Genomic DNA, 13,668 nt, shown 5'->3' with positions numbered 1-13,668 from the left:
ATTTTTTAAATAATCACAAATTCACAATACATGTACATGTAGTACATGTATATCAAACATCTTCAACATAAAAAAGACGAAAAAATCTATACAAGTGTGGAAAGTCACAAGCTTCCTGTACTCCAGATTACATGTAGCTTCCACTTCACTGTGAAAAAAGTACAATTTTCTTGAATCAAATCATATTCCAAATAACACTCATCCATAGCAAGCAAGAGACCCTATGCTAAAACAGCCTAACAAAAGGGAAAATGATAAATGCATAGGAGAATGAATTACTCTATGGATGACATGTAAATTTGTATTACATGTATCTCTATCTCTATCTAATCTAACAACACACTATCAACACTGCTACAATGGCCAGCTGGTCAAGCAGAAAATGGTTGGTCAAATAAAAATAACAGATATCCTCTCCAATGTATCAAATTTGCATTTCTTTTCTTATTTAAAATCTTTATATATCAATTTGAAATCCAACTACCACATAAGTCTGTGAATATTGATGTGCATCCCCTTTTTCTTTTCTCTTCTTTTTTCTGTCTTTTCCCCCTTTTTACCAATATTTTGTTCTTCCATATTTGTATTATTATGTATCCTTTGAGGGTAGTCATACTATCAAGCTTTGCTTATTTTGTCAACCCTCCTGTTTGATGTTCTCGATTAGTTACACCCAGCCTTACCTTATTCTACATATATTCTTTTGTCATGTGTAAATTTGCAATATTTGTTTGTTATATACTTGTAAAAATGCAAAAGAAAAAGAAAATCAAACAGAAATAAATAAATCAAATCAAATCAAATCAAATATACTCAACTCGTCCCTGCATGCTGTGTGAAGAGCAACAATAAGTACGGTATGGATAACATGTACATGTACAAGGTTCATAAATCAAGATTTGATTACACATTTTGTTTGGGACCAGCCCAAAGTTCTCAAGCACCAGGAGAAAAGCTGTCACTGAAACTAAGAAACTTTAAAAAGAGAGGGAAATTACAATACAGGCATATGCCAGTATACGAAGGGATAATTTCAATTTCAATGTAAATACATGTATGTAGACAATTTTCAGGTGAAAATAGCACAACCATTCCCTAAACTGTCATCAGTTCTCATTATTTGGTGGTTGGGAGTACTTGGGCTGATTCACTTCCACAACATATGCTCAAAGGCTTCATTATTATTCTTTAGTTCATCCTTTCTTTAAAAAATGTTTGTGGGGGGGGGGGGGGGCGGTACTCTACCCCTTCCAATCCTCCCTCCTAAAAATGCTTATGAAATGTCTAGGATTACAGATTCAGGAAACATCATCTCTTCAACCGCTAGCAATAACAATTCAAAGTGTCTTGTAACTCTCATCTACTAAGCCTTTAGCTCATTATTTTTTTTGTGATATGAGGACTGTCCAGATACTCAAATGTCTTGCTTCTTGATGCATTTCAAGGGTATTTGATGCAGGCACGAAATGTCCAGCATTAAAGATCTTAGGTCTTAGGCTTTTTTTCTGACTCGACTCTTCCCGGTCCTTTGTCTTCATGGATACCATGCGGGGTTTGATGCATGCATGCATGTAGAATGTTCAGCATTACACTCAGATTGAAAGAGTTCTGTCGTCATCATCTCTTGTGGCTCTTGCTCTTCTTCTTTGAACTCGAGGAGTGTCCATACTCTCCTAGGTCCTTCTCCATTAAGTGCTTCTCTGCTGTGGTTTCAGCCAACTGATGGGAGGAACAGAAAGAGAGCGATGGAGAGAGTGAGAGGCAGAATGTTGGGGATGACATGAACAGAGATGAAGCAAAAAAAGTACAGAAGAGGCACTAATGTCCCTCGGCAAGACATTAATCTACATTTGTCACTCTCCACCCAGGTGTTAAATGGGTACCCGGAAGGATGCGAAAGTTAATGTGGTTAGATGAGCAAGTGTGCGTTTAAATGACGCCTGGCTGGAATGCTCCCCAGGGAGTGGAGAAATGTGCATAAATTGATTAAGAGAGCATATAGCTCTCATTTAATTCTTCCAATATGTACAATTAAAAAACGAATAAGTTATACAGCATGTCATGTCTAATTTCACGTTGAGAGAGTAAAACATACATATAAATACAAAGAAATGAAAGAAAAGGGTATCCTGATTGTGTACGGGCAAGCCTGAATCCGATGGCCGGGGTAATTACCTGTAAAGCGCTTAGAGACATCATCAATATATTAAGTGCTATATAAAAGCGAATATTATTATTACTATTATCTCCTGTGAGATTTTTGTCAGTCCTATGGATTGGTGCAGATCTTCATTCTTCTTTCTATCATGTACAGAGTACTGGCACTTCCATCTAATCATTCTCATCTCAGCCTGTTCAATGCACTGTACATAGAGGTAACATACTATTGACCACTAACCATGTCTAGTAGAAGTTCAATCTTGAGTTTGAGTAGATTGTTTTCTTCAGCCAATGATTTGTTCTGCTTTCTCACTTTGATGAAATCCCTCTGACTGACCCCTCCAGCATTGCCAGATTCTATTAAGAGAAGAGGTTAGATCAAGAACACTCAATTAACAGAAGAAATAACACTAACAATTACCGGTAGCATATATTATTTGCCAAGAGCTTTGTAGATGAGGTTAATCCATATACACTCTTACACAAAAGTAACACCCTTCCGACTTGATTAATACCAGTAGGCAAACCGAGTGCCAGAGTTTTAGACTTCAAGTGAGCACTACTAGAAAATTTAGAGACAAAGAAATCTGAAGACAAGAGCTAGAGCAATATAACAATTTGATGTCAGATTAAGACATGCTGTAATTTTAATTCAAAAGAAGAAGGGGAAAATGAGGAAGAAGGAGAAGAGGAAGAAGAAGAAGAGGAGAAACCTGCTGAATTCACCTGCAATCCACACCCCATTGTCTTCATCAAACTTGAGTTCTTGACCCCCGAGCTTGACTTTTGGTTGCCCATAGGTCATTCCGTACTCCTCATCTCTGATCGAACTCTCTAAGCGATTCAGGTTGTTGAGGGAGGCTGACCTTCTAGGTGGGGTCTTCTTGGTGTTGAACTTATTCCCAAGAAGAGGCATGGTTGTGTGGAGGTCAACTTCAGAATGGAATTGGAAGCAACTGGAGCAGAAAAAATGAAATATGAAAATGACAATGCTATCATGTTATAAAGAAACTGGTAAGGTCATTTGAATTTAAAACAGCATGCGTAAAGATTTTCATACCAATTCATGTTTGTTAAACTTATTCTTCCTGTGAAAAAAGGAAGAGGGGAAGAGGAAGAAAAAGAAGAAGGAGGAAGAGGAAGAGGAAGAAAAAGAAGAAGGAGGAAGTAAAAGAAAAAGAAGAAGAAGGAGGAGGAAAAAAAAGAGGAGGAGCAGGCACGCTGGCTCAGTGTTATAGCAGTGGTCTCGTAGAAAAAGAACAACAACAACAAAAGGAAGAAGAACAACAAGAAGAAATTTGAGAGGAAGGAGAAGAAGAAAAAGAAGAAGAAAAAGAAGAAGAAAATGAAGAAGAAGAAGAAGAAGAAGAAGAAGAAGAAGAAGAAGGAGAAGAAGAAGAAGGAGAAGGAATAGGAGAAGGAGAAGGAAAAGAAGAAGAAGAAGAGGAAGCAGAAAAAAAAGGAAGACAAAATAATTAGAGAGATATGGCATATGGGATCCGGGCTAACTCGGACCAGGGGACAACTCTGCTCGGCCCAGCTGCAAAAACGGTAATTTTTTGTCATTTTACCATAACTCTAACCCTAACTCTTACCCTAACCCTAACCCTAAACCTAAACATGCAAAAACTGACCATTTTTGTACCTGGGCCGAGTTGTCCCCTGGTCCGAGTTAGCCGACTCCGGCATATGCACCATTAATTCTGCCATTTTCTCGTCAATAAAAAGTTTCTAATTATATTTTTTCTATCTCAGCTCCCTTTTCTAGTACATATACATATCCTTGAAAGGCACATATATTTGTCAAGCTTTTCCACTTTTGACTTCATGTCATTCACCATTTTTAATTCCGCCCCAAAAAGCTACAACCAAAATCTACAATCTACATTGCATCGCAACATACACAGCATAATGGCAAACGTATGGGACTGCATTGAGCAAAAAATACAAATTATTTTGTTTGCTTTGACCTCCAATAGTATCAATGACACATACACCATTCCAGATTTACCTCACATCTCACTATACAAAAAAATCACACGCATTTACACCAATTTAATGATAGATTAACATACAAATGCGGATAAATCTTACCGTATATTTAACTCCAAAAGTCGAAGTCCAAATTCGTTTATTGTTTCTTTGGATGCGGAATTTTTGACAATTGAGGGCGCAAACACAAACATTGAACTCAGTCAGTGATTACATAATTTCTTTCATTCGATTTGCCTCTACTGTTTGTGTGTAAGACCGCACCTGCCAAGGGATAGGGATCAGCATGGATTATCAATACCCTTTAACACGGTAGAAATAGGGGCGCTCCAACCAGTATCAGAGGTCGGGAGATTTGAACAAAAGATTGAAATATTATTAAGATTTAAAATACTTATAAGAAATTGTTTTCAGGTGACAACAAGCTATTGAAAATTTTCGATTTGATGTATAGGCGAACATAAAAAAAAAAAACAAGACCAAAACCAAAATAAGTAGCAAAAGCAAATTAAGATGCAAAAGTAAAATCAAAAGCAAAAACACCCCCCTCCCCCCCCCCCAAAAAAAAAAGCCTGTAAACAAGAAAGAAAGGAAAACAAGAAAAACAGAGCACACAAAAATTGAGTAAAATCAGATAACAAATAGGGAAGTTATGAATTTTTTTAGAGTATGAAAATAACTAGGCCTTCACAAATTGGCAATTCGGTTATCAGTTTGTGACGTCATTGCCTCACTATTTATCAATTGCTTTAAATGTTGTTATCCCATTAATTTCCCTTTTTAACCCCGGGCCCAAAACTTGATTTCCTCATGCTTATGCCCAGGTTATATGATTTGTATCATAATTGCGTGCATATTATTTCACAAAATCTTTTATGAACTTTGAAGAATTAATACTATTTTCTGAATATTTTATATTCATAATCATTGATTTTGATATGAATAGTTTACAAAAATTCACATTTTTCATGCTTTAACTTAATAAAATTAGTCCTCATTAGCGCATCCACACAAATTCTATATACTATCAATATAACTTGAATGCTGGTGTGAGGAAATAAGATGTAAGGGGGAAATTCGAAATTTTAAATATCAATATAAAGAAAACAATTGGTGGATAGTGAGGCAGTGACGTTACAGACTCATGAGAGAGTTACCAATTAGTTTTTTGATTTTCAAAGTTTTTCATGCCATTAAAAATTCATAACTTGCTTATTAGTTATCCGATTTTGCTCAAACCTTTTTTGATTGTTTTTTTTCTGATTTTGCTGCTTCTGTTGAAAGTATATATTATGTTTGGAATGAAATGTCCTTTAATTACTGATTTTGGTCCTAAAACCGTTGGTCTCTGAAGAGCATCCATTATTATTATTATTATTATTATATTTAGGAAGGGGGAGGGCGGGGGGGGGGGGGGGGGGGGCTTCAGCCCCCAAAGCGCACTCTTCCCCTTGAAATGATAGTGTTACACCTGGGTGGAGAGTGACAAATATGAAAGAATGTCTTTCCAATGGATGGGATTCGAACCCGAGTCACACTTGGATTGAGAGTCAAGGAAATACACCACTATACCACTGAACTAAACATGTTTGACTCCCCAAGTCTTGAGGTACCCATTAGCAGACGCCCATGAAACTGAGTCCCACTGGCGTATTGATGGGAGGGAGGAGGGGGGGGGGGAGCTTGGGTGGGGGAGGGGGAGTTGGTGAAATGCCCTGATTTCCCGGGGTTTTTTTTCTCTCCCCCCCCCCCAAGGTTTTGCTCATTACGCCACTGCTACGATGACAATAACGTTCGTATCCTACCAAGTCCGGATAACAAGTCTCCCCATGTAACTTGCTTTAATGTCATGCTAGGAATCGAACCCACTCTGGTACCTCCAGTCAAGAGTTACTTGACTACAACAGCTCTAAGGTGTTGGTGTCTTATATTATTGGTAGGCGTTAATAATTGCTAAATAATGCCCCGTCGCATGGTGCACACGTAGATGATGCGTGTAAAATCCATCATAAAAAATAACGGAAAGAAGTAAATGAAGAGCCGTGAATGCTGGCCTCGTGTTGGAGCTTGACGGTCGGCTGAGAAAATAGGGGAAGGGGGAAGGGAGAAAGGGTGTGGCATACACATCATGAGAGAGAAAGAGAGAGAGAGAGACACACACACACACACACACACACACACACACACACACACGCATACATACACAGGGAGAGAGAGAGAGAGAAAGAGAGAGAGAAAGATAGAGAGAGAGAGGGGGAGGGGGGGGCAGATGATTATATATGATTCGACCCTCAATATGCTGATTATTAGACCCCTTTCTGACAATCATTGCACGGGATAGAGAGAGCGATCGAAACTTCTTTTATGATTGTCAACAATATTAAAATCATATAAAAAAAGGCATTCCCGTAGTTTTCTAGATAGCACGGTTATCGTAGTCGAATGGTTTCGTGGGTTAAATTCCTGCCACGGCAACTCAGCAGGACGTTTTATGTTTTAAAAAATTGCTTTAAAAAAAAGATTATATCGTTTTTAATTGTTTTCGTTCTCGTTGGCTTACTTTCAGCTAATCAGAAAAATAAAGGCATTCTTATTAATTTGAGTTGACAGATACTACAATCAAGCATGCTTGGCGTATAAGTCATGGTCATAATTATGATAGCCGATTGATCCATCCTGGATTTAGGGACAATCGGGGGCCCATCTGCTCGGGCGTTTGGCCGGCTGGGGGATAGGGACCAAAATGGTATAAATAGGAGAGTTTAGACCAACATTGGACAGACTCAACCATCGAAGCAATCGACTCCTAGTACCTCTCTTCGTAACTTCAGATCATCAGATCATCACGAAATCAGGTAAGCATCATTATCTTTTAGTTTGATTAAAGAAGAAGAAAAACAAAATCAGAATTATGCAGTCGTTCTAAAAAGGCAACAAGCATACATCCTACGGGAACCTAATGTTCTGCAAGTATCAAAGGTTCCATAAACAATGCAAAGGGGTTTAATTTATGGTATAATGTTTTTTAAAATAGATACTTAGTGTGGAGGAGTGGCTCAAGGTGCACTGCGGCGACTGCGCTGTCTACTTTCTCGAGATTTTTTATATCGCAAAGTTTGGATAGTGGTTTTGTGGTGGCTATTTTACCTGACTGCGAAAAAAGCATTAACTGCCTGTTATTAAGCAACCAGAGGACCGGTGGCTTTAGGTCCTCTCTGACGCACCTGGTATTAAGGATTATAATGAGGGCACTTGCGCATCGATTTGGTTTCATCGAATATTATTTAGGTCCATTTCATAAAAAGGTATTCAGCATTGGGTTTGGGTTCAATGCATGTTGTTTTCCATCATCATTTCCCCCTCCCCTCTCTTTTATCTAGATGTATGTGCACGATTTCGTGCATCTATGGCATTTATTGTAAATTTAAGAAGAAGTGAACCTTTGATATCTATTTCAAGTCTGAATATAATTATGTTTATATCGAAAAACATTAAACGTGTTTTTCTGTTATTATTCTAACCCTACAGACACTACCCTCATAATGCAAACGAGTGGAAATCCATGTCATATTCGTCATATTCTTAGGGAGTCTTCATTCGTAGTTGAATCCAATCTAAAGCATAGTGGTTGACTTACGGAGACTGCATTTTGATATCTTTGAGCGTGTATAATTTTGTAATAAAAAAAGGAGCGATCTCTAACATGACTCCCCCAAAATGGGTTTCCACTCCTGTCTATTTATAAAGTAATTTGATAATATGCCCCATTGAAAATAATTTCATTATCCACAAACTCTCTCCTGGTAGAATGAAGGTCTTCATTTTCGCCATCGCCGTCTTCGTCCTTGTCGCCTCCGTGGTCGCCACACCCGAGGAGTTCGACAACCTGGAGGAGATCGTCTACGGATCCGAGCCTATGGTCAAGCGAGGTCGATTCGTCTGTAAGTAGAAAACCACCTTGCTATTTGGCATCTTGTGGAGGTGTCGTGGTATAGTGGTTCTTTCACTTGACTCCCATCTCAATCTAGGGGTTGAGGGTTCGAAACCCAGCCCGGCACCAACGTAATTTAAAAAGCCATTAATCCACATTTGCCACTCTCCACCCAGGTGTATTAATAAATGGCTACCTGGCAATTGCTGAGGTAATAATTGCAGGGCCTTCAGAAAGAACAGCATGAAAGTTAATAAGGTTTCACTGTGTGTTTTTAATGTTTCAATCAGATAAAACAAAATGTGTTTCCCCATTCATTTCTAGTTATTCATATTTCACATGCCCCCTCCTGCCACCTGTATAGCTATGGGCAGCTGATTTTGTTTAATCTGTACTAAATATATCTTAATAAGTCGTATAAGTATTCCAACTTCATTTTTTCGAATGCGATTTTCGATTCAACTTTTACATTGAGTTATCATTTAATCTCATCGCTGCTTTGTATACAGGCATTGTCAGTTCTCATTCTTGGGGAATATACCATGGATTTGATGTATTGCCTTTGCTGTACATGAATTTTCATAGTTCGCTCTTATTTAAGCTAAGTCTTCAATCCTACTGTAAACCGGATTGGGTGGGGAGGTGGGGGGGGGGGGGGTTTACGAACACTTTTCAAAATCTGAGCTGTTACAAAAATGTCTACTGTTTATCGCTACAGTATGCTTTTTTGGTTGGTTGTTGGCTGTTATTTTTTTACCTGACTGCTAAGAAAGCATAAATGCTTGTAAGTAAGCAACCAGAAGGCCGACGGCTTTAGGTCGTCTCCGAGGGACCTGGTAATGAGGATTAATGCCTTACCAAAGGGCACTAGCGCATCGACTTGGTTTCGAACCCGGGTCACCGGATTACGAGACCACTGCTCTACCGACTGAGCAATCGCGCCTCCTCTATTGTTTTTGTCAATCACCACATCATTGAAATGAAAAATGAAGAATGAAGAAAAACAATTAACTGACCTTTACCTCATTCAGTCTGTGCTGGCTGGTCCCCAATGAGGGAAAGAGAGAGAGAGAGAGAGAGAGAGAGAGAGCTAACTGACTTTGCAATTCTTTTTCTATTTGAAAAAATGAATAATAAACTGAACAAAACGAAAAAGAAAGATCTAATGGATTCGTAACATTTTGTAAAATGTGAAACAATAAACTGAACTGGAATCTAAAATTGTTCTGGTTTTTGTTTTTTTAATTTCCCATTTTAATTTTCTAATATATTGCATATGCTCATTATTGTATATATCTTCGTATTTTTTTTAAAAATTGAAAGTGGAAATGAATAAAACGAATTGAATTGAACTGAGGTATGTTCTCCTTGTTGCAGTCTGTGCTAGTCTCCATGGACAGAGCTGTATCTGTGATCGTCGCTTCAGGAAAGCCGATCAGAGGAGATACCTCAACTGCAGATCATCTGGACTCGGAGACATCGCCAACATCTAGGTAGGACGCCCTCAACTTCTTCTTAATCAGTTAACCACACTCTGTCGTTAAAAAAAAACACTCAAAACAGACACCCTATTCCTATTTCTGATTAATTTATCTCCCCATGATATAAGAAGCACTTAATACAGACTGTTTTCTATGAACGCATACAGTAAAACCTGTTTCATTGTGGTGGTGATATAGAGTTGACGTATATACCTTGTTCTACCTCAAATATACTGCCCTGTGCCCGATTTGTTTGAAATTGTAATTGATGATTTATCCTCCTTCCTTCTTCATCGTTTCTTAACCATTTCTTCCATTTTTTCTTTATTTTAACGGTTTTCACAGATATTTTCATCATTGCCACTATCTCAAGTTTCAAGATGATGCGTCACCATGGTTACACATGACATCCTCGTGACACGTGATCATCCCACTATTGTTACCGATCGTGGCTTTCCTTGAAGAGGCCGCCATTGAATGAAATTGCTATTTTATACACCTTGAATCAGAATAACATGTCTGTGGCTCATCATAATAAGAGCACAGAGTATCATTAACATGAATAAAACAACCACACTCAAGTAATTATTGTATTGGTTTGGAGGACTTAATTTTGTTGTGTTTGGATTAATTTAGGAGTGAGACTTGTCTGGCTTCAGGAGTGTCTTTTGCTTTGTGCATGTGAGTATTCCGTTGACTGTGAGCCGATGGGTAAGGGCGTCAACATGCGGGAGACTGAAGACGGAGTGAGAGAGAGAGAGAGAGAGAGAGAGAGAGGGGGGGGGGGGGGGAGGGGGGGAGGGGGGAGAGAGGCAAATATTTGACTATGTACCAAAATGCCTACTTCAACATCCAGGATTTATGAAGTCCATCCTATTAACGCTCTTGCGCAAAGAGAAAGTGATGAATGCTTCGAAGACGTAGAAATAAAGTAATTTATAAATCATATGGGACTCGCAAAAGTTGAACAACAACTTGAGCGATAAGGAAAGACAGACAGAGATAGATGGGGAAGGGGAGAACGAGAGAGAGATAGAGAGAGAGCGATAAAGAAATGAAAGAAAGAGAGATAATTGTAATATAAGAATGGAAGTAAGAGAGAGGGTTAAAGAATGAAAGAAAGAGAGAGAGAAAGGGAAATAAGAGAAAGAGAGAGAGAGAGAGAGAGAGACTATTGAATAATCATAGAGAGGAAGGAAATTAAACTGAAAGTAAAAAAGGAGCACAACTTAATTATTTTGGAGAAAATAAATTGAGGCTCAAAAAGTCTCATCTAGCTTGCTCTGTGGGTATCCTCCTCACATCAACTTATATTAGCGAGGGAATTTTGAACGTGTGTCGTGTATGGCACTCAATATAGTTTCCTATACTCTTGACGAATTCCGAAGTTCAACACATGATTTGTATACGGACGCTATATAATATTCCTTTCACAAAAGCCTTGATTCATGACATTGATGTTCATGAGCATAAAAGTTATTCAATCAATGACAAGCCACAGAAGAGCTATAAAAAACACGATTTTAATAGAGAGAAACGTGCCACAAGTCATCTTAACACTCATTAATAAAGTTGTTAGTAATTGATAACTCTTGTCATACAATAGGTTTATTTCTAGGCTTCTCAAAGGCCTTCGACACAATTGACCATGAAATCCTTCTTAATAAACTTGAGTGGTTTAGAAGCTACCTTTCAGACAGAACACAATATCCCTTTGTAAATAACTTCCAGTCATCACCTGTGGTGTGCCACAAGGCTCTCTTCTTGGCCTTCTTCTGTTCAAGATTTCAAACGATCATAACATTTTATCTCTTATACAATTGTTTATTATCAGACGAGGTGGCCGAGTGGTTAAGGCGTGGGTTCGAATCCCATCCTCGTCGAGATATTTTATTAAGTAACGTTTTTATTATTGCTGATGACTTTAATATTGTTCACTCATCTCATGACCCACAAAAATCTCCTAGATACAATTAATCCGAAAATAGTTTTGGACTTTCATTGAACATTAAAAAGACAAATTATATGAACTTATTACCATCTTCCTGGTGCAGATCAAATACATGGTATCGAACTAGAATGTGTTCAGAGCCTACTAAATTCCTTGGAATTAATGTTGATCGCAAATTGCCACATAATTTGGTATCATAAATCCTGTTAAAAATAAATTTCCATTACAGGTTTTATTATCACTGTACACAACCCTTATTTTGCCTGACATAAATTATGGGATTTTAGCATGGGGAAATTTTTGTAAGCCTTTATTGATCGACTATTAACTTTGCAGAAGCGTGCATCGAAAATAGTCCACAATGTCTACTTTTGTTCCCACACTAACCACTTATTTTTTTTACAAGACAACGTTCTTAAAATTGATGACTTTTAGTCTTGGTACCCCGGTATCTTTATGTTCCAATTAATTAAAAAATGATTTACCTCTCCCGATTTCCTCCATTTTTCAAAAAAAAAAATAACGAGATACATTCATACCCACTAGACAGTCGAACCAATGTCACTTTCCTCGAATGAGAACAGCTTTTGCTCAAAAAACGAATATTTACAACGGTCCAGTATTTTGGAATAACATAGAAACATCTCATAAACATACTACAAAGTCTATACAAGTTTAAAAAACTTGAAAATTTAAATTTTTAAACACATATGCTTGAATGCATGTGTCGTCGTCGGACAGCAGCAGTAGGGACTTTTAGATTTGCACAACGACAAAGTGGATTGCTACGATCGACGTCCTTTTAATGCACTGCCTTGAATGGACGTATCAGTCCACGCAAATCTAAAAGTCCCTAATGTTGACATTGATGACACGTCGGTATGCATGAATCTGGTATTTTGAATCTCGACTCAATCCCTTTCTCTCTGTTTCTGCTTATCTAACCTCCTCTCTCCAGAGCTTTTGCAATTATTCTTTTTCCATATCTATCTCTCTTTCTTTTTTGCCTTCTTCTATTTCCCCCCATTTTTTCCTCGTGAAAAAATCTCCTTCCCCAAATTCTATTTGGTTTCTCTTTTCTCGTGCCAGTGGCGGATCCAGTGATTTTTACCTTTTTTGGGGGTGCAAGTTTTAAAATTTTCAAGGACCAAAAAAAATAAATATATGCCCACTACCCCCCCCCCCCCCCACCTGAGCGAATTTTCGGCCGGCGCGATTTTCAAATTTCCGGGAGCAAAAAAAAAAGAAAAATTGTGCTCACTACCCCCCCCCCCCCCCTCAACCCCCAACTGAGCGACTTTTCGGCCGGCGCGATTGTCAAATTTTCGGGAGCAAAAAAAAAAGTTGGGCCCCCTCCCCTAAGAAATCCTGGATCCGCGCCTGTCTCGTGCCATTACTATTGTATTGCACATTTGTTGTAATATACTTAAATTAAATTGCAAATAACATTGCAATTTTATTGTATTATGTTTTTCATGAGAAATAAAATATTAAGAAATCATTAGTATTCTCTATATAGTACAACTATATCGCATCGTTTTCAAACTAAATATTACACGATAATAAACTTAAAACAAATATAAGTCAAAGGAATGAAATAATACTATTCTGGGGAGAGATAAAGAATTCATTGCATATTTTATCCAGAAAAAACTCATCTTTCGTCTTGAAGTCACGTGTATGAAAACAAACTTAGTAACGATTGTACAAACATGAAAGTACAAAAACTAATGCTCTTGAAATGCACTCACATTCTAAATAATTATATGACTGGAAATGTTCTACATCTTTGGTTCGAGTTCTATCGTTAACCCAAATCTGTTGCGCTAGACGCTTCCTTTTCAGAAAAAAAAAAAATCAGAATCAGTACTCAACATTGGTAACACTCGACGAGACCGACAGCCCACGAGAGCAACAAGGTTGGTCTGAAGAAAACATCTCTGAGGGGCCACGTTCAATTTTTCTGAGGGTTTTGTGGCTTGCTAGTCTATTTGAACGTTCCGTTCAATAGCCCGCTCTAATCGGTCTTTTTAGGGGGGGGGGGGAGGGATAAACATGGTGTGATTTTGTGTTGCACCCCCACCCAACAAACAAATTGCCTACTTTTAGACCTTGGTTTTAAACATGGTTTTCTAGTTTCTTCAGAAAAATAC

At 38.1% G+C, this 13,668-nt stretch overlaps 1 protein-coding gene across 1 annotated transcript; it reads right to left on the bottom strand.

The window, feature by feature from the left end:
• Window positions 1-1,122: 1,122 nt before the first annotated feature.
• On the bottom strand, window positions 1,123-4,335 carry LOC756877 (protein chibby homolog 1). Its single transcript, XM_001196817.4, has 4 exons — window positions 4,255-4,335; window positions 2,887-3,116; window positions 2,399-2,517; window positions 1,123-1,719 (listed from the first exon to the last, which is right to left on the bottom strand). The coding sequence occupies exons 2-4, from the start codon at window positions 3,074-3,076 to the stop codon at window positions 1,618-1,620; spliced, it is 411 nt and encodes a 136-aa protein (XP_001196817.1). The 5' UTR covers window positions 3,077-3,116; window positions 4,255-4,335; the 3' UTR covers window positions 1,123-1,617.
• Between the last annotated feature and the right edge of the window lie 9,333 nt (window positions 4,336-13,668).

The sequence above is a fragment of the Strongylocentrotus purpuratus genome, unplaced genomic scaffold (assembly GCF_000002235.5).
Source record: "Strongylocentrotus purpuratus isolate Spur 01 unplaced genomic scaffold, Spur_5.0 spur5_scaffold_14, whole genome shotgun sequence".
NCBI lineage: Eukaryota > Metazoa > Echinodermata > Echinoidea > Camarodonta > Strongylocentrotidae > Strongylocentrotus > Strongylocentrotus purpuratus.
The sequence above is the reverse complement of the archived record's forward strand: the minus strand, read 5'-3'. Positions and strand labels throughout refer to the sequence as shown.

Bases quoted from the DNA above. Each gene is read 5' to 3' on its own strand.
- LOC756877 (XM_001196817.4), bottom strand. From the start codon at position 3,076: ATGCCTCTTCTTGGGAATAAGTTCAACACCAAGAAGACCCCACCTAGA. The intron at 2,518-2,886 runs GTGAATTCAGCA...TTCTCTTAATAG, and splicing joins CAATGGGGTGTGGATTGCAG to AATCTGGCAATGCTGGAGGG. The intron at 1,720-2,398 runs GTTAGTGGTCAA...TCCTCCCATCAG, and splicing joins TTGAACTTCTACTAGACATG to TTGGCTGAAACCACAGCAGA.